This window comes from Lissotriton helveticus, chromosome 1_2, assembly GCF_964261635.1.
Source record: "Lissotriton helveticus chromosome 1_2, aLisHel1.1, whole genome shotgun sequence".
Lineage (NCBI taxonomy): Eukaryota > Metazoa > Chordata > Amphibia > Caudata > Salamandridae > Lissotriton > Lissotriton helveticus.
The window spans coordinates 286,792,972-286,812,240 of NC_136058.1; the positions used below are offsets into that span (position 1 = coordinate 286,792,972).

The 19,269-nt window shown below is 47.6% G+C and overlaps 1 protein-coding gene across 2 annotated transcripts in view; it reads right to left on the reverse strand.

Annotated features, from left to right (window-relative positions):
* Positions 1–19,269, reverse strand: part of KIF2C (kinesin family member 2C) — a 1,469,089-nt gene that overhangs the window by 1,061,137 nt on the left and 388,683 nt on the right. For both annotated transcript variants that reach the window (XM_078671750.1, XM_078671748.1), the window contains one exon: positions 1,823–1,939. In XM_078671750.1, the coding sequence (XP_078527876.1) occupies positions 1,823–1,939 (117 nt within the window). The remainder of the gene's footprint in view (positions 1–1,822; positions 1,940–19,269) is intronic.

Consider the following 19,269-nt stretch of genomic DNA (forward strand, 5'->3'; position numbering starts at 1 on the left):
CATGTGAATCTACGAAAGACACCCCTAATACTGGAGAACATCCAATTCCCACATCTGAGACACTTGACACTATGGCTCCTTTTGCCAAAATAGCCTAAACTTACTGAAGGAATATGAACAAATGTTCCTCTGAAAGCCGCTGCGATGTAGGTGGCAGAGTTAGTGGGACAGAAAGGAAAGGCAGGACAAAGCCCCACTGAACTGGAAGCCCCACCTGTCAGATGTATGGCCTGCCATCCTTGCAGAAAAGGATTGTTCTTGCCTCCCCACAGGGTCAGAGTGCTGCTAAGCAAACTAAAATAGCAGGAGGATGCTGCTGGAGGGGCTGGGGACTAGGAGATTTGCTGCCCATGGGGGCCTGGATGCAATTTGGATCCTCTACACAGACAGGGCTGTGGGCCAGTTGGAGTGGGTGGTCTTGAATCTGCCAATAAGGGAAGCACCTCGCAATACATTGAAAGAGGAGCGATTGTTGGCAACACTGCCTTGCAGGTGTGGAGAGACCAAGGGAGTTTGCAGTGGCTCTTACTGTCAAACACTCAAGGGCAGAGTCTGCCATCCCTCCAAAAAGACAAGACCCTTCACAAAGCACATCTAAGAGCACCAACTGGATGTCACAAAAGGCCAGCTGATCTCACCCATGCATGGCATCAGACAACCACGCTAGTTACGACTACTAAGCGTAAACATGGAGTCGTTTCCAAGCCTAACCATATGACCATGACAACGTCCTGACCCTCTTCAATGGTCTGTCAAATTGGCATGGATTCCTCAGTAACCATGTCCCTTTACGCACAGGAGTACCTACCCAGCAAACAGGTGGAACTGACTAATCAAAGAGCAAGACTAGCTTATTGCACATCCTCTTTCAATTAATTTCCAGCAATTACAAATAAACAATTGAGAGGATACATTAGTTAACAGTGTTTCACAGAACACAATAGGTGAAAAGATTATAGGTCAGCACTGCAAAAGCAAGGCATTCTGCAGCACACATAGAAAGAGGAAACCCCCTCTCGGATTGTTTTTGTGCAGGAAAGTGTCCCTTCCTGCACAAAAACAATCCTGCCTATGTTAGCATTAGGCAGCAATTCGGGCGCCAACGCAGAGCGAAAGGTCAGGAATGCACCTTATTTCATAAATAAGGTGCATTCCTGTCCTTTCACATTGGCTTAGGGCAGCGCAGCAAGAAGAATTGCAGCACTGCCCTAAACCAATGCCTCATAAATGAAGCTCTTTATTTTAGCCACACCATTGACCATGCCCCCACGCTTACTGACCTTTGGTTTGCTAAACACTAATTTATTTCCCAGATGTAAAAATGATTTGCTGTGGGAATTGGGGGCGTTTATGGTGGTCGATAATTGTCAATGACGAGGAGGACCAAGTTCTAGAAATTTTTATCAGGAGAGGGGGCTTACGCTTAAATGTTTTTTGACGGGGGTCTCGACATCAAAAAGTTTGAAGACCTCCGCTGTAGAGGATATTCGTTCCCAGTCTCACCAACAGAAGCCGGTTGACTGGTTAGACTAGAAGGGACCTGCCCTGGCAGTTCAGGCTGGACTAGTCTTACTGATGGACCAAGGATAGTTCCATATGGATGATCTATAGCAAGAGTGGCTGCAAAACAATGAACATCAATGTATCTCTGAACGATCGGCAGTAGATTTATGCATTAATATATATGTAGTTAACACAAAAGAAATGGAGACAGTCTGAATTGGATAAAATAACTAAACAGATGTAATATCTTCATGATTTTATGCTATTCATAAAATACATTCCATGTCTTCAAGACAGCACAAAACTGTACTACACTTACTAGAAATGGAAGAATTGGGTCTCACAGGTGTTGGTGTACAAGGTTCACACTCCATCTCGTTCTCGGTTTGTAACAATTCTGAAATAACAGTCATCCTGCTTGGACGCCCACGCAATGCTAAGGATATAAAAATGAGAGATTAAATTATGGAAATCAATCTTTTTCAACTGAAGGGGACCATAAAAACTCAAACACTATATTGACAGCGTCCCAATTAGCAAATCAGGGGGCTCAGATATCAATATTTGCCATTTTACATTCGAAACAAGGAACTATTCAGTATAGTGTATTCGTTAGAACTACCCAGCAAAATGTAATATTACAGGTTGTAATCCATTTTTATCTTCAAGAGGGTACACATTTACACAACTACAAGCAGGAAAAACCATCCTTGAACAAGTTATGGACATTATCGGATAGAAAGCCACAATACTATTTTTACCAATGCCTTTTAGTAATTTTGATGTATGGAGACACTGAGAAGAAAGACTGCACCTGCCCATCTTTTCCACATTATCAATAGGTTGGATGCACTGCAAAAGCGAAGGCTGGCTTGGTCTTGATTAGATGAAATGGTGGTTGCAAATCTAAACTTTTCTACATCGTTAGAGATATTTATTTTTCCCTGTTTATGTCAACATTAGAGACACATACTTCAAATTTACCATGGAATTATGAGCACACAGGGATGCTGATCAAAGGGCATTTCCAGTAGTTGGGTTTGTAGGTCAGATGAGAAATCTGAATCGCACGTGCCTGGGCTGGACCAAAACAGACAAAACACAACAGGCAACAATCATCTCGTCTACCTCACGCTGCATACATTGTTTTGAGGCACTCCTCATTATGAAGCAGCAGTCTGCTCCGGGCCAGCTTTAGGGCAATGCGACTGGTGCGGTCGCACTGGGCGCTGACCTCAGTGGGGATGCGGTTTTGAGTAATAACTTCTGATTGGAGAGATGAGGGGCACTTTTGCCTGGTGGTATGAGCAAATCCGAGGAGGCGGTCATGGGGTATGAGGGCGCCAAAAAAGAACTGTTGCACCGGGCTCCACCAGCTCTAAAGCCGGCCCTGAATCTGCTGACCTTTCCTGCAGTTTTAACAATTACATGCACCGTTGGGGGCCATCGATGAGTCAACTTCAATTTATTTCTTGCTTTTAATGAAATGAGGATCAATGTGTCAAGGGCTTCAAAACATTCAAGCCAGAAGCGAGCTACGACTTAAGTCACCACGATCAATGAAGACCTGAGACTGAGGTCACCAAGATTAATGGATCTAAAGCCTCAGTGGTACTGTTGCAGCTCCTGAAGAATTTTCAAACAGATCTGCAATTTGTTCAGAACAACTATCCTACAGGATGGCGTTTAAGATTTAAAGACGTGATTTGCATTCAATCTTGATCCTCGGACCATATCAAGAACATTCAAGATGTGTGGTACAGGTTTGAAATCAAGGAGAAATATGTCTGCCAGGGAGACCCATTACTATGCTCAGATACTTAGGATAAGGAACAGAACATTTAAAATATGTAAAAAGAATACAGGACACCAATTTGGACTGACTTGTGCATTTTGATTTACTGGTCATTCAACAATAAATGATAAATGAAGTACTGAACTGCGATGTGAAAATGTAGATTCTTTCAGATGAAGCACCAAAATGTGAAGACTTTGAATACGTGGATAATAGCAGAATGCTAACTGGTGGTTTGTGACTGCATTTAATTGGAAATGTACCCTTTACATCCCCATTTAAGTTCTATGGTTGTTGAAATGTCCAGTGGTACCAGCAGTGGACATTGTTCCTGAGGCTACTTCAAAGACACTGTAAGCACTTGGAAGGTTGTTGTGACGAATACCTAGTGTTGCCATTTTCCAGAGGGATTAAAGTCAAGGAGTAATTAACTTAAAATTGATTAGTGTGTACTTTATCACAAATTAGGCTTGCTTATTTCAAGAACCAGTTGGTTGTGCCTCTTCTAAATTCCTTAACATGATTTTTACATGCAATGGGCAAAGCAATATAAATTACAACATAAAGGACAAACAAAACAAGTCAACACAATTATTTCCTAAAACAGGCAAGATAACGTGGCAAGTGCCTTCACACAGAAGCTGGAGGCTGGATATTATATTAATATCTTCTGCCAGTATATCCTCACAATAACATTTGCTTTTCCATTGCTTCAAGGTTTATTCTGTTCTAGCACTGCATGATGGTGACATAGTTAGCTATTCAAATCTGCCTCCAACACCTGTTAAAGAGTCTTGTTCTGTATTTCAAGAACAGAAGGAAGGTGTGACTCAACCCCTTATTTGATTTGGCAGACCTGGAAATAAGAGATTGTTCCACAAGAGAAGTCTGAAAAACAAAAATGGTTTGGCCAGAATGTAACAATTGGCTAAGATGTTGTTTAGAGGTCCTTCCCCAGTCTTAATGTCGCTTCTTTGGCATTATTTGCCGATCTCTGATGAACCTACATTTAGTGTATGTAGTCTGAATCTACAGGAATGAGTCCATGTCTCAACCTTGCTAACTTACTTGAATTTTTGGGCTGGCAGAAGTGCATAATTTTTTCTGCCTTTCAGTTTTTCTTCTGCTCTAGGACTCCCTGCTTTATTAACCACTTCGACGCTAATGACAAAGCCAGCTCGTCATGGGCGTTACCTGCCCTGCGCTCATGACGAGCTGGCTTTGTCACAAACAAGCCATTTACTCCCTTCTCAGCGCAGGGCAGGTAAACGCGGTAGCGCTGAAGGTGTTAATAACTGATTAAAAATACGATTTCTTGTTGGATATTGTAGGAGTGTAGGGTCTGCAATCCTATGATCACCCAGATTTTTGCTTTTTGCTGCACTGGTTTACGACTTTCCCTGGCTGTGGGCCTGCTAATCAGACCCACAGCCTAGCTGTTCTCTCTATCCAAATTGTACTCAGGTACTGAATTGGCACTGGGCCCTCTCCAAGTCCCTGTACCCAGGGCTGAGGTGCACCCAGAAGTCTCCCAGGGGCTGAAGCATGTATTATGCCACCCCTGGATTGACTAACTAAAACTGACACAACTGGCTGCACGACAGCTGGGGCAAGGTGGTGTACTCACCCTTTGCTTTAGATATAGTATACCTATATCTAACCCTAAAATGGACACACAGATCTCCTATCAGTCACTCCTATGGCAGGCCTTAACAATCCTGAAGGCAGAGTGCTTGGAATCGTGTGAGATGGTGCTCTGGCATGAGCTGAGCCTGTCTGCGGCTTTCGGGATCTATCCCTTAGCCGTTTCCATGATATCGCATACCATATACTCTTAAGTGCATTATAATCCTCGCGGTTATGTGCCAACTCTGGTATCGCTTTATCAAAACATGTCGAGTAAGGTGTCATACGAATTGGAATACTAACCCCTCGCCAATTCTGGCGACGGGGTTAGCATTCCACCCTTCTAGAGGGACACGACATGCATGTAACCTATAACCCGGTTAAAAGTCAGACAGCCTTAGCATCCACAAAATGGATGCTGCCACCGAGACACAAGTCTGCCCTCCTGCTGCTGGGAGTCCTCCCAGAGCAGGAGATAAGGACAAAGGGTTTCCTGCCAGGGGCGGTGCCAGCACCGTCCCAGACAGGGTTTTGTGTATTGTAGGTAGGCAGGGCTTTAGAGGAAGGTGACTGCACGTGGCACCCCGGTGCTCACTGTGCATAGGCTGGCTGGAACCAGTTCCAGGGTCACTCCAGACCCTGTGCTGGGGAAAAGCCCGCCAAGGAAGTGGGTGTAACCACCCCCCTCCCAGTCCCACCCATAGGGCAGGACTTAGTCGCGTGCCAGCCCCTTTTTACAGGATAAAGGTAGAGACTGGCCCCCTTCCAAATCAGATCATCTTTGAATCCTGAAACTACTTTCCACGAAAGGAACTCAAGACTTCTTCCTAAGATTTCTCCCTTGTGACTAAGGAGTAGTCACCCTGCATCCGCAGGCACCATCTAAGAACACTGCGGTCTGCTGCAAGTCCTTCCTCCGGAATCCGACTGCCCAGCTCGACGAGAACCGACTTCCCTGGCACCTCTGACCTCTACCCACCTCTACAGCCCAGCTGAGAACCGTGGGTGCGACGAGACCTCAAGGGACCGGCCATCTGCAAGACTGCACGACTTCTTTCCAGCAAGCCCGCCGAGTGAATTCCTGGTGAGTGCTTTGGGGTCCGAGAAGCCCCCACCCTGAGCAGCTCCAGCACCGAAGAGCAGCCCCCCAGCATCTCCACGATCTGCGTGGGGCCCTTCTGCTTTTTACTGCTCACCGCGTTGTTTGGCTACTAGCCCGCTGGCTTGTGGCCTTCCTGACGACGCCCGACGACATTTCTGCTGCTGGTCTGGTTGCTCCAGACTGGCCCTTGCTTCCCTCCATCGGAGAAGTACCCTGGACCCTCCTGGTCCACCCAAGACGCCATTTTAGGTCCACCGCGTGGGCCTTGCATTTGCCAAGACTTGTTGCCCAATCCTGGGTCCAGCGACGTCGACAGCAAGAACCTTCGTGGGACAGCTCGCACCTCCATCCTGGTCGCCGACAACGCCTCCTGGTCCGAGAGACTGCAGAGCCCAGCAGCGCCCACTCACCTGACTGCGGTGACTTCGCCCGGTGCCATCCTGGTGCCCACTTAATCACTGGCTAGTGATTCAAGAACTTGGTCCCCTCTGCTTTCAGGTTTTCTTCTTCCTTGATCCAGGCTTGGATCCATCGAACTTTTCTTCACTGGTCGCCTGCCAGCAACTTCTTCCTTCCAGGCTCCTGGTCCGGCAACGAGATCCCAGACGTCTTTTCAGACCTATGCAGCTGCAGCCCCTGGGCTAGGTAACTTCGGCACTTCGGTGTCCCAGCATAGCCTCACTATCCTAGGGTCAGGATCCACTGTCGTTTTCTTCCTACCAGGTCGGGTTCGCCCGTGAACACTAACTTTGCCTTTACTAGCCTCCATAGACTTTGTCCCGCATCCCGCGTGAGAGTGCACACTCTGCACCCGAGTCCCCTGGGCCTCCTAGTAGTAATCTAACGATTCCCTAGTCCAGTCCTAGCGATTCCAAAGCCTATTAGAACTGTTACTTACCTGCTAGTAATTCGCATTCCACTTTTTAAGTATATGGTTTTTCGTGCCCCTCGGGCATTTGTGTATACTGTGCTAACTTAAGTATTTTCGTAAGAGTTTTGTTGTGTGCCTAGCATCCGGTCCTCATAAAGAGTACAGGGTTGTTGTGATTCTAATAAATACACTGTTTATTTTCATAACACTTGTGTGGTGTCCTTTCACTGGGTGTTCAAGGGGTAATGTGATGGTAAAACAGCTGGCTTAACACGCCCTCTAGAGTCTTAGCCTTAGACTGCTCGTATCCATGCTACTAGGATAGCTGGTCTATAAGGTTGACTTACAACCAATCATCAATAAGGGTTGTTTGGACTGATATATAGTGATCACTAGAATAGTGAGCACTGCACATCAGGCCAACTTCTCACATTGGTGAGCAGCGGTTGGGATTTGAGCTTGCTGTTGTTTTACCACACATGCCCTAAGAATATCTTGTGAAAGATCACATAAGTACTAAAGGTACATATAACTTAGCTTAGAATACTCTGAGTTCTACTGAACCAGCTGTTGTAGCTCCTAGGGCCTAGCACACCCTAAACTACAACTCTAGCAAGGGATCAGTAGGCAAACATATAGTGTAGGTAAGTGCACCACTTACACCTCACTAGAAAAGCATGTCGACTCAGGGGGACTCTACTGAGACTCCCCTGGTCAGTGTTGACCCTCCACAGGTCACTTCAAGATATGCAGCTCTCAGTTTCCATGAGATGAGACAGATCTGTGTCTCCAGAAAACTGAAGCAGGGGTCTAACCCCACCACTTCCTTTCTGATAGGTCTCTTAGAGACATATGATGCCAGAAAGCTTTCTCAGTTACATGAGAACATGCCAGCCTTAGAGGGAACCTCTGGGGATCCAGATCTCCCCAACACTGATTCAGCAGTTGAGGAGGAGGATCAGGAGGTACTCTCTGGGGATGAGGTAGACAAAGGTCTTGAGGTAGTCAGAAGGCTAACTAGGACCAACTTAGACTTACTTGGGCTAGGATCTGGGGGCCCCCCAGTCCTAACCCGAAGTGGGCCTAACCTTGGAGTTAGGAGAGATAGATCTCTTTCTAGGGACTCCAATAGATCTCTGCACTCTAATGCCTCTTCTCAGGGGAGAAGGAATCCTCCACAGAGGAGATTTACTTCCCCTCAGAGAAAGGAGCATGAAGCTAGGATGAGACAAGCTGAACTGAGGATTGAAAGGGAAGAAATTGCCCTGGCCAAAGAGAAGCTTGCCCTGGCAAGAGAGCAGCAGATGAGTGGGCTAGCTCCCACTGGTGGCAGCAATCTCCCAAGAGATAGAGAGAAGGGTTTAGATACTAAACACCTGACTAAAATAGTGCCCCCCTTTAAGCAAGGGGATGACATCCAGAAATGGATGGCTGCTCTGGAGAGGGCCTGCACTGTGCAGGGCATTCCCCAGAGTCAGTGGGCAGCTATACTGTGGCTCTCCTTTGATGGTAAAGGTAGAGATAAGCTCCTCACTACAAGAGTGGAGGATGCTAACAATTACCAGGTCCTGAAGAATACACTGGTTGATGGGTTTGGTTTAACCACTGAGCAGTACAGGTTGCTGTTCAGAGACACCCAGAAAACTCAGTCTCAGGACTGGTCTGATTTTGTGGATTGTGCCACTAAGGCTTTGGAGGGCTGGTTGCTGGGTAGCAAGGTTACAGATTACACAGGATTGTATAATCTAATGATGAGAGAACAAATTTTGAACAATTGTCAGAACCAGTTGCTGCACCAGCACCTTGTTGATTCAGATCTGACCTCTCCCCAAGAATTGGGAAAGAAGGCAGACAAATGGGTCAGGACAAGGATCAAGCAGAACCAGAACCAGAACCAGGGTGGTCAGAAGAAAGCAGACCAGAAGGGTAATGTTAAGAATGAGCAAAATGACCAGAAGTCTTCACCAGGTCCCCAACAAACCAAAGAGGGTGGGGGTCAGGCTTCCCAGAAGAAGAAGAATCAAGAAGGCCAGTCAAAAAGGTGGTGCCAGTACTGCAAAAGTAAATCTCACTGGTTTAGTGAGTGCACCAAAAGAGGAGGACAAACTCCTGCCACTACAGCTCCTAAAGCAACTGCACCCCCTAGTACAGTCAGTAGTGGTAGTGTCACTCCCAAGGCATTAGTTGGGTTAACCTTGGGTACTGAGGGGTCTGACAACTTAGTTGGCACACTCACTCAGGCTGTCCTTGTCTGTACAGGGGACATGGATATGTCCCCTGAGATAAGTCCCAATACTTTGGGCAAATACAGGCAGACACCTTTGATTAATGGCAAAATGGCTCAGGCCCATAGGGACACTTGTGCCAGTGTCACCATGGTGACACCTAACTTTGTGGACCCTGGACAGATCATGCCAGGTACTGATTTCCTGGTGACCAATGCCAGCAATGTCACTACTAGTAATAGTGTGGCAATTGTGGCTTTCTCCTGGGGTGGAGTGAAGGGACAAAAGAAAGTTGTAGTCAGTTCAGACCTCCCAGTTGATTGTTTGTTGGGCAATGATTTGGAGTCATCACAATGGTCAGAAGTGGAGCAGAGGACTCACATGGAGATGTTAGGCTTGCCAGCACATGTGCTTGCTGTGACTAGGTCACAGGCCAGAAGATGCCCCACTGAACAGGTGCTGGATCCTGAAATTATGGACCAGACACCTTCCAAGAAGAAGAGCAGTAAGGGTAAGGCTGTGCCTTCCCCCTTGCCCCAGGTTGAGGATCAAGTCTCTGAGGAGGCTGATCTAGAAGAGCTGAGGGAAACTGAGCCTAAAGAGCTTGAACTTGATCAAGTTGAGTTTCTGGGCTCAGGGGGACCCTCCAGAGCAGACCTGGGGAAGGAACAGTTGAGCTGCCCTTCCCTTGAACCCCTCAGACAGCAGGCTGCTGCTGAGGCTGCAGGGAATGCCACCGGTGCCCACAGGGTATACTGGGAAGATGGACTCCTGTACTCTGAGTCAAGAGACCCCAAGCCTGGTGCAACCAGGAGGCTGGTCATCCCCTTGTCTCTGAGAGGTTTCCTTCTCACCTTGGCCCATGAGATTCCCCTTGCAGGTCATTTAGGTCAGACAAAGACTTGGGACAGGCTTGTCTCACACTTTCACTGGCCCCATATGAATGAGAATACCAAGGAGTTTTGTCGCTCATGTGTCACTTGCCAAGCCAGTGGTAAGTCAGGTGGCACAACAAAGGCCCCCCTCATACCACTACCTGTGGTGGGGGTTCCCTTTGAAAGAGTGGGGATTGACATTGTTGGCCCAATGGAACCCCAGACAGCATCAGGACACAAGTTTATACTGGTGGTGGTGGACCATGCCACCAGGTATGCTGAGGCTATTCCCCTTAGGACCACTACAGCCCCTGTAGTGGCAAGAGCCCTAGTTGGAGTGTTCTCCAGAGTGGGTTTTCCTAAGGAGGTCGTTTCTGACAGAGGTACAAACTTCATGTCAGGATATCTGACTGCCATGTGGAAAGAGTGTGGTGTGAACTACAAGTTCACCACACCCTATCATCCACAATGCAATGGGCTTGTTGAGAGATTCAACAGGACCCTGAAAGGGATGATTCATGGACTACCTGAACCTCTTAGGAGAAGATGGGATGTCCTGATCCCCTGCCTCTTGTTTGCTTACAGAGAGGTCCCACAGAAGGGGGTTGGCTACAGCCCTTTTGAGCTTCTGTATGGGCATCCTGTAAGAGGACCCCTGTGTTTGGTGAAGGAAGGATGGGAGAGACCTCTCAAAAAGCCTGCAACCAACATAGTGGACTATGTACTTGGCCTCCGCTCCAGGATGGCTGAGTATATGGAAAAGGCATCTAAAAACCTTGAGGCCAGCCAGGAACTTCAAAAAGCTTGGCATGACCAAAAGGCTGTACTGACTGTGTACCAGCCAGGACAGACGGTGTGGGTGCTGGAGCCAGTGGCCCCAGCAGCTCTGAAAGACAAATGGTCTGGGCCCCACACCATCATTGAGCAAAAGGGAGAGGTTACCTACTTGGTGGACCTTGGAACTCCCAGGAGCCCTCTCAGAGTGCTCCATGTTAACAGGCTCAAGGCATATGTTGACAGGAAGGACATGAGCTTGCTCATGGCCACAGATGAGGGACAGGAGGAAGAGAGTGACCCTCTCCCAGACCTGCTCACTCAGAATCCTGATGATGGGTCAGTTGATGGTGTTGTCTTTTGTGGCAGCCTCACTGAACATCAGCAACAGGATTGCAGGCAAGTTCTGCAATCCTTTCGACGTATGTTCTCTCTGACACCCAGCCAAACTGATTGGTGTACCCATGATGTTGACACTGGAGACAGTCTGCCTGTCAAGAGTAAAATCTACAGACAGCCTGATCATGTCAGAGACTGCATCAAAACTGAAGTGCAGAAAATGTTGGAACTGGGAGTCATTGAGCCCTCAGATAGCCCTTGGGCTAGCCCAGTAGTTCTAGTGCCAAAGCCTCACACTCAGGGTGGTAAGAGAGAGATGAGGTTTTGCGTAGACTACAGAGGCCTCAATGCAGTCACTAAGACTGATGCCCACCCAATACCAAGAGCAGATGAGCTTATAGATAGATTGGCTTCTGCCAACTTCTTAAGCACATTTGATTTGACAGCTGGGTATTGGCAAATCAGGTTAGCTGAGGAAGCCAAACCTAAGACAGCATTTTCTACCCCTGGAGGGCATTATCAATTTGTGGTAATGCCCTTTGGACTGAAAAATGCACCTGCCACCTTCCAAAGGTTGGTGAATCAAGTCCTCACTGGGCTGGATGACTTCTGTGCAGCTTATCTTGACGATATTGCTGTCTTTAGCTCCACCTGGGAGGATCACCTGGTCCACCTGAGGAAAGTGTTAGAGGCCCTGCAAAAGGCAGGCCTCACTATCAAGGCCACAAAGTGCCAGATAGGGCAGTCACAGGTTGTATACCTGGGCCACCTTGTAGGTGGAGGCCAGGTTCAGCCACTGGAGAGTAAGATACAGGCCATCAAGGACTGGACTCCTCCAATCACCCAGACTCAGGTTCGAGCTTTCTTGGGCCTGACTGGGTACTATAGGAAGTTTGTCAGAAATTATGGGTCCATAGTGACCCCCCTTAATGACCTGACAAGCAAAAAGATGCCAAAGAAAGTTCAGTGGACAGCAAGCTGTCAGAAAGCATTCAATGACCTAAAGCAGGCCATGTGCACAGCACCTATCCTCAAGAGTCCAGATTACTCCAAGCCATTCATTGTCCAAACAGATGCTTCTGAGTTGGGTGTGGGAGCTGTTCTGTCTCAACTGAATTTTGATGGTAATGATCAGCCTATTGCTTTCATTAGTAGAAGGTTGACACCCAGAGAGAAAAATTGGTCAGCTATTGAGAGGGAGGCCTTTGCTGTGGTCTGGGCCCTGAAGAAGCTGAGGGCCTACTTGTTTGGCACTCACTTCACCATTCAGACAGACCATAAGCCCCTCTTGTGGCTAAATCAGATGAAGGGTGAAAACCCCAAACTGCTTAGGTGGTCCATTTCCCTACAGGGGATGGATTTTACAGTGGAGCATAGACCTGGGACTGATCACAGCAATGCTGATGGGCTCTCCAGGTATTTCCACTTAGAGCAAGAAGACTCACCTGGTCAAGGTTAGTTTATTGTCCCAAAGTTTGGGGGGGGGGTCATGTAGGAGAGTAGGGTCTGCAATCCTATGATCACCCAGATTTTTGCTTTTTGCTGCACTGGTTTACGACTTTCCCTGGCTGTGGGCCTGCTAATCAGACCCACAGCCTAGCTGTTCTCTCTATCCAAATTGTACTCAGGTACTGAATTGGCACTGGGCCCTCTCCAAGTCCCTGTACCCAGGGCTGAGGTGCACCCAGAAGTCTCCCAGGGGCTGAAGCATGTATTATGCCACCCCTGGATTGACTAACTAAAACTGACACAACTGGCTGCACGACAGCTGGGGCAAGGTGGTGTACTCACCCTTTGCTTTAGATATAGTATACCTATATCTAACCCTAAAATGGACACACAGATCTCCTATCAGTCACTCCTATGGCAGGCCTTAACAATCCTGAAGGCAGAGTGCTTGGAATCGTGTGAGATGGTGGTCTGGCATGAGCTGAGCCTGTCTGCGGCTTTCGGGATCTATCCCTTAGCCGTTTCCATGATATCGCATACCATATACTCTTAAGTGCATTATAATCCTCGCGGTTATGTGCCAACTCTGGTATCGCTTTATCAAAACATGTCGAGTAAGGTGTCATACGAATTGGAATACTAACCCCTCGCCAATTCTGGCGACGGGGTTAGCATTCCACCCTTCTAGAGGGACACGACATGCATGTAACCTATAACCCGGTTAAAAGTCAGACAGAGCCTTAGCATCCACAAAATGGATGCTGCCACCGAGACACAAGTCTGCCCTCCTGCTGCTGGGAGTCCTCCCAGAGCAGGAGATAAGGACAAAGGGTTTCCTGCCAGGGGCGGTGCCAGCACCGTCCCAGACAGGGTTTTGTGTATTGTAGGTAGGCAGGGCTTTAGAGGAAGGTGACTGCACGTGGCACCCCGGTGCTCACTGTGCATAGGCTGGCTGGAACCAGTTCCAGGGTCACTCCAGACCCTGTGCTGGGGAAAAGCCCGCCAAGGAAGTGGGTGTAACCACCCCCCTCCCAGTCCCACCCATAGGGCAGGACTTAGTCGCGTGCCAGCCCCTTTTTACAGGATAAAGGTAGAGACTGGCCCCCTTCCAAATCAGATCATCTTTGAATCCTGAAACTACTTTCCACGAAAGGAACTCAAGACTTCTTCCTAAGATTTCTCCCTTGTGACTAAGGAGTAGTCACCCTGCATCCGCAGGCACCATCTAAGAACACTGCGGTCTGCTGCAAGTCCTTCCTCCGGAATCCGACTGCCCAGCTCGACGAGAACCGACTTCCCTGGCACCTCTGACCTCTACCCACCTCTACAGCCCAGCTGAGAACCGTGGGTGCGACGAGACCTCAAGGGACCGGCCATCTGCAAGACTGCACGGCTTCTTTCCAGCAAGCCCGCCGAGTGAATTCCTGGTGAGTGCTTTGGGGTCCGAGAAGCCCCCACCCTGAGCAGCTCCAGCACCGAAGAGCAGCCCCCCAGCATCTCCACGATCTGCGTGGGGCCCTTCTGCTTTTTACTGCTCACCGCGTTGTTTGGCTACTAGCCCGCTGGCTTGTGGCCTTCCTGACGACGCCCGACGACATTTCTGCTGCTGGTCTGGTTGCTCCAGACTGGCCCTTGCTTCCCTCCATCGGAGAAGTACCCTGGACCCTCCTGGTCCACCCAAGACGCCATTTTAGGTCCACCGCGTGGGCCTTGCATTTGCCAAGACTTGTTGCCCAATCCTGGGTCCAGCGACGTCGACAGCAAGAACCTTCGTGGGACAGCTCGCACCTCCATCCTGGTCGCCGACAACGCCTCCTGGTCCGAGAGACTGCAGAGCCCAGCAGCGCCCACTCACCTGACTGCGGTGACTTCGCCCGGTGCCATCCTGGTGCCCACTTAATCACTGGCTAGTGATTCAAGAACTTGGTCCCCTCTGCTTTCAGGTTTTCTTCTTCCTTGATCCAGGCTTGGATCCATCGAACTTTTCTTCACTGGTCGCCTGCCAGCAACTTCTTCCTTCCAGGCTCCTGGTCCGGCAACGAGATCCCCGACGTCTTTTCAGACCTATGCAGCTGCAGCCCCTGGGCTAGGTAACTTCGGCACTTCGGTGTCCCAGCATAGCCTCACTATCCTAGGGTCAGGATCCACTGTCGTTTTCTTCCTACCAGGTCGGGTTCGCCCGTGAACACTAACTTTGCCTTTACTAGCCTCCATAGACTTTGTCCCGCATCCCGCGTGAGAGTGCACACTCTGCACCCGAGTCCCCTGGGCCTCCTAGTAGTAATCTAACGATTCCCTAGTCCAGTCCTAGCGATTCCAAAGCCTATTAGAACTGTTACTTACCTGCTAGTAATTCGCATTCCACTTTTTAAGTATATGGTTTTTCGTGCCCCTCGGGCATTTGTGTATACTGTGCTAACTTAAGTATTTTCGTAAGAGTTTTGTTGTGTGCCTAGCATCCGGTCCTCAAAGAGTACAGGGTTGTTGTGATTCTAATAAATACACTGTTTATTTTCATAACACTTGTGTGGTGTCCTTTCACTGGGTGTTCAAGGGGTAATGTGATGGTAAAACAGCTGGCTTAACACGCCCTCTAGAGTCTTAGCCTTAGACTGCTCGTATCCATGCTACTAGGATAGCTGGTCTATAAGGTTGACTTACAACCAATCATCAATAAGGGTTGTTTGGACTGATATATAGTGATCACTAGAATAGTGAGCACTGCACATCAGGCCAACTTCTCACAGATATGAGGAGGAGTACCCGGCTGAACACTTTAAGATCTCTTCCCTCTTTTCATAGTCAAGATTCATTTTTTTCAATGTGAAGTTTCACTTTATTTTAATTAGTGGCACTAGGTGCAATTGCTGGGATAATTTGTTCTATTTTTTCCTTTCTTTCACTATAAATCTTTTTACTATTTCACTAATTTTATAACTTTCGAGCACACATTCCGGTGTTAAGGCCTGATCAGTTCTCATTTGCATTACTATTTATCAATACCATGTACAAGTTCTTATTTCTTTAGAAAACTTTAAGTGGACGCCTCCCACTCTTGAAGCTCATTGTCCTGATGACCCTTTAAACAACTGTCTGTTGAAACGCCGTCGACGCTTACAACATGGCCTAAATCTCAGAGGACACTATTGTTTGATTGTACCTAGTGTTTATTGCTGTATATTTTCTTCTGCCATTGTTTTTTGATTTTCTACATGTTGTGTTGTCCTATGTATAGTATGAGTAACTATTTTAGCGCCTTTTGTTTTTCATTAAAATTATTTGTATCATGTACATGGTCATTCACGATATGTTTATATCAGGCTTCTTTTCGATTTCCTTTACTTTTTTGTGATTTAACTGTATGGGTATCTAATTACACAGTATGATTATAGCCCAAGAGCCATTGTTTGGATAATAACTGTCCTAAACCTAGCACAATCCAGTCTTTTTAAGAGACCGTTTTCAATTCCCCAACACATCTTAGGCTCAAATTCGACTGAAATATGGACTCAAAAATCAGATACCTGCTAGACAAGGGGCAATGGCCAAATATTACTAGCGGAAGAAGGAAGTTCAACACAACACTCTGGCCCACTTCTGTTGGGAAGAGATAGAAAAACAAGCCAGGCTACAGAAATCCATTTTTACCATCCTAAAGGAATACCTCCTGGCATTACAGCTCGAGGAGGAATGGCACACAATCACCACATACTTTGGATTCAAAACTGCAGCGAATATTGCAATTAACGCCTTAACTGCGTCGGTTTTTCTGCCGCGGTGCAGGCGTTCTAAAGGGTGGGGCGCCGTTGGCTGACAGCAGCACTAGGGAGGTAGTGCTGCCGTCAGCCAGTGGCCGCCAGCAGCACGCAAAGGGTTAAACGGGTGTCGTTACTAAAGGACAAAACTACCTTCGCCAGAAAAAGTCACGCATGGGGAGTGATACAATCGTATCAGTCGTTAAAGCCCCAAGAGTAATTATCCGAACACTTTTCACTGCACAAAAAGCACTACCTGACGCTGCTGCGGCTGGGCTCTATCCCTATGAAAGACTCACTCCGAAATGGAAATGTAGCTGGCCAACCAAAGAATGCCGTCTCTGCGGACAATGAGAAGAATCATTGCTACACCTATGCATTTGCCCCTCACTACTAGAAATCTGAAAAACACTGCTCCAGGAGTTACTGAGGAAAGCACAAACAGGACATGTAGAGGGGCAGTCATACAATGTCTCGGAGGCTTGTCAATTCAACTATCGGTAGAGCTATAACTTTCTGGAAAAAGAAGGCAAAAGAACTGGACAAAAAGAATACAAACAAACTAACTGGAGCAGTCCAGAACTGAACGGCCTGCCTAATCTTCAAATAGCACCGCTATCTCATTTTTATTGTCAGTCAATTTTTATAATAATATTTTATTGTACAATCTGATTATTTTTAAATCTAACTATCGCCGACTGTTCAATCACTTGATTGGGTAATGTACGTATTTTTTGCCTCATCAAAAATTCCCAACCTAATTAACAATTTACTATGGTGGTATGTATACCTTTTATGTTTAACCCCTTCGATGCTTCGGTTGGGCTGTGCTGTGTCATCAGTACAGCCCTGGGAGGGGTGGCAGCGGAAGACTTTCCGCTGCCACCCCCTGGGCCCCCCACGCTTCCTGGTGACGTCAGCGCGCACAGCGCGCGCCATCAGGAAGCGCTGGACGCCATTTGTTTCCAGCGCGTCCAGCAGACAGGTCGGTGTTCCGGTGTGGCGGGGGGGCGTTTTTCGGTGCCTTGAGGCATGGGGGGAGGAAACTGTTCCTCTCCCCTGATGTCCCAATGCACGGCATTCCTGGTGCACGATCGCGCACAGCGTCGCGATCGTGCACAAGGAATGCCCCACTAGACACCAGAGATTCTGTTTGGGCATATTTATGTGTCGAGGAAGCGACCCCTTGGGCAAGGGTCACTTCCTTAGGGGGATAAAATATTTTTCAGACTTTTCTGCCCCCCCTGGGGCAGATCGGCCATTTTTTTGGCCGATCTGCACCCAGGGGGGGGGGCAGAAAAGCCCACTAGTCACCAGGGATTTGTTTACAATTGAAAAGGAAGCGACCCCTTGGGGAAGGGTCGCTTCCTAGTGGCCCTTATTTTCTTTTAGACTTGTCTGCCCCCCCTGGGGGCAGATCAGCCGTTTTTTGGGCCGCATCTGGACCCAGGGGGGGTAGAAAAGCCCACTAGACACTAGGGATTTTATTATATTTATAAAGGAAGCGACCCCTTGGGCAAGGGTTGCTTCCAGGGGGCATTATAAATATTGTAGACTGTTCTGCCCCCCCTGGGGGCAGATCAGCTGTTTTTTTTACCGTTTCTGGACCCAGGGGGGATAGAAAAGCCCACTAGACTCCAGTTTTTTTTTTTTTATAGGGAGCGACCCCTTGGCCAAGGGTTGCTTCCTTGGGCCCATTTGTTTTCAAAAGTATGTTCTGCCGTGTCTTTATTTGGCCTCTGTGCCCTCCGTAGGGTTGCTTCCAGGGGGCCCACGTTTATAATGATTTATATTCTGCCCCCCATGGGGACAGACACCCCATTTGTGACATAGCCTGTTGTAATGTGTGTTTTTGTTTCTTCTAATGTGTATTGGTTTTTTTTTCTCTTTAGATTGTTGCAGTGTGCGGTTCCGTTACTGGTGGTTCTGTTCTGCTGTTTCTGTAGTTGCATGTGTTTGGTAAGAGACCTTTTTTATGTTCAATTGTAATGTAATTGTTTATTTTGCAAAGTGTGTAGTAATATGAGTATGTTTGGTTTCTGTTTGTTGTGATTGTAAAACAGGTTTTGCATTTGTTTTTGATGTGTCCTTCTGTAGATGTAAGTTGTTTTTTTTCTTCTTTCTAGTGGGATGTCGTTGCCTATTTGCTGTGTCTTTGCAGAGTAGGTGCTGGTGAGTGTAGTTGTGTCTTGTAAGTGAATTGTATATTTTTTCTAAATATAGGTTTTTGTGAAAAAGGCTTACATTTTTTATCTTACTTTGCGCAGTGTTGGGGTTGTTGAGTTGTTTGTGCAGACTCCTTTATTTGTAAGGATAATGGCTAGCCGCCGGATTACTGCTCAGCAAGTTGTTGGAATGCTTTTTGATTCTTCCTCTGACCATGGTCCAGAGATTGACTCTGAATCGGAGCCAGAGGTTGGAGGTGAAGTATCAGGTAGTGAGTTCTCTACACATGGCTTCATCTGATGAAGACACGGAGTGCTGATGAAGCTACTTTTGGTGTGGATGATGTGCCTGTGGTTGCGGAGGACATTGCTGTGCCTGTGGTTGCGGAGGACATTGCTGTGCCAATAGTGCGGCAAGAGACATCTGGGCTGCAGCCTGGGGCTGCTAGACTTCCAGTTGGTGTAGTGAGACAAGAGGCAGCTGGGCGGCAGCAAGACTTGACGTTGAAAGTTCTGACCTCTGGGTTGCACCAGGCATGGTGCAGCCGGCATTGCCTGAATTTACTGGTGTTCCAGGGTGTAGGGTGAACTGAAAACTTTTTGCCTATTGCTTTTTTCAAGTTGTTTATGGATGATGTGTTTTTGGCAGAGATTGTAGAGCAGACTAATTTGTATGCTGAAATTTTTTTGAGGGTGAACAGTGCCAGCCTTAAGCCCCACGCTAGAGCTACCCGGTGGACTCCCACAAATTTGGAGGAGATGAAAAGGTTTTTGGGTTTATCTTTTTTGA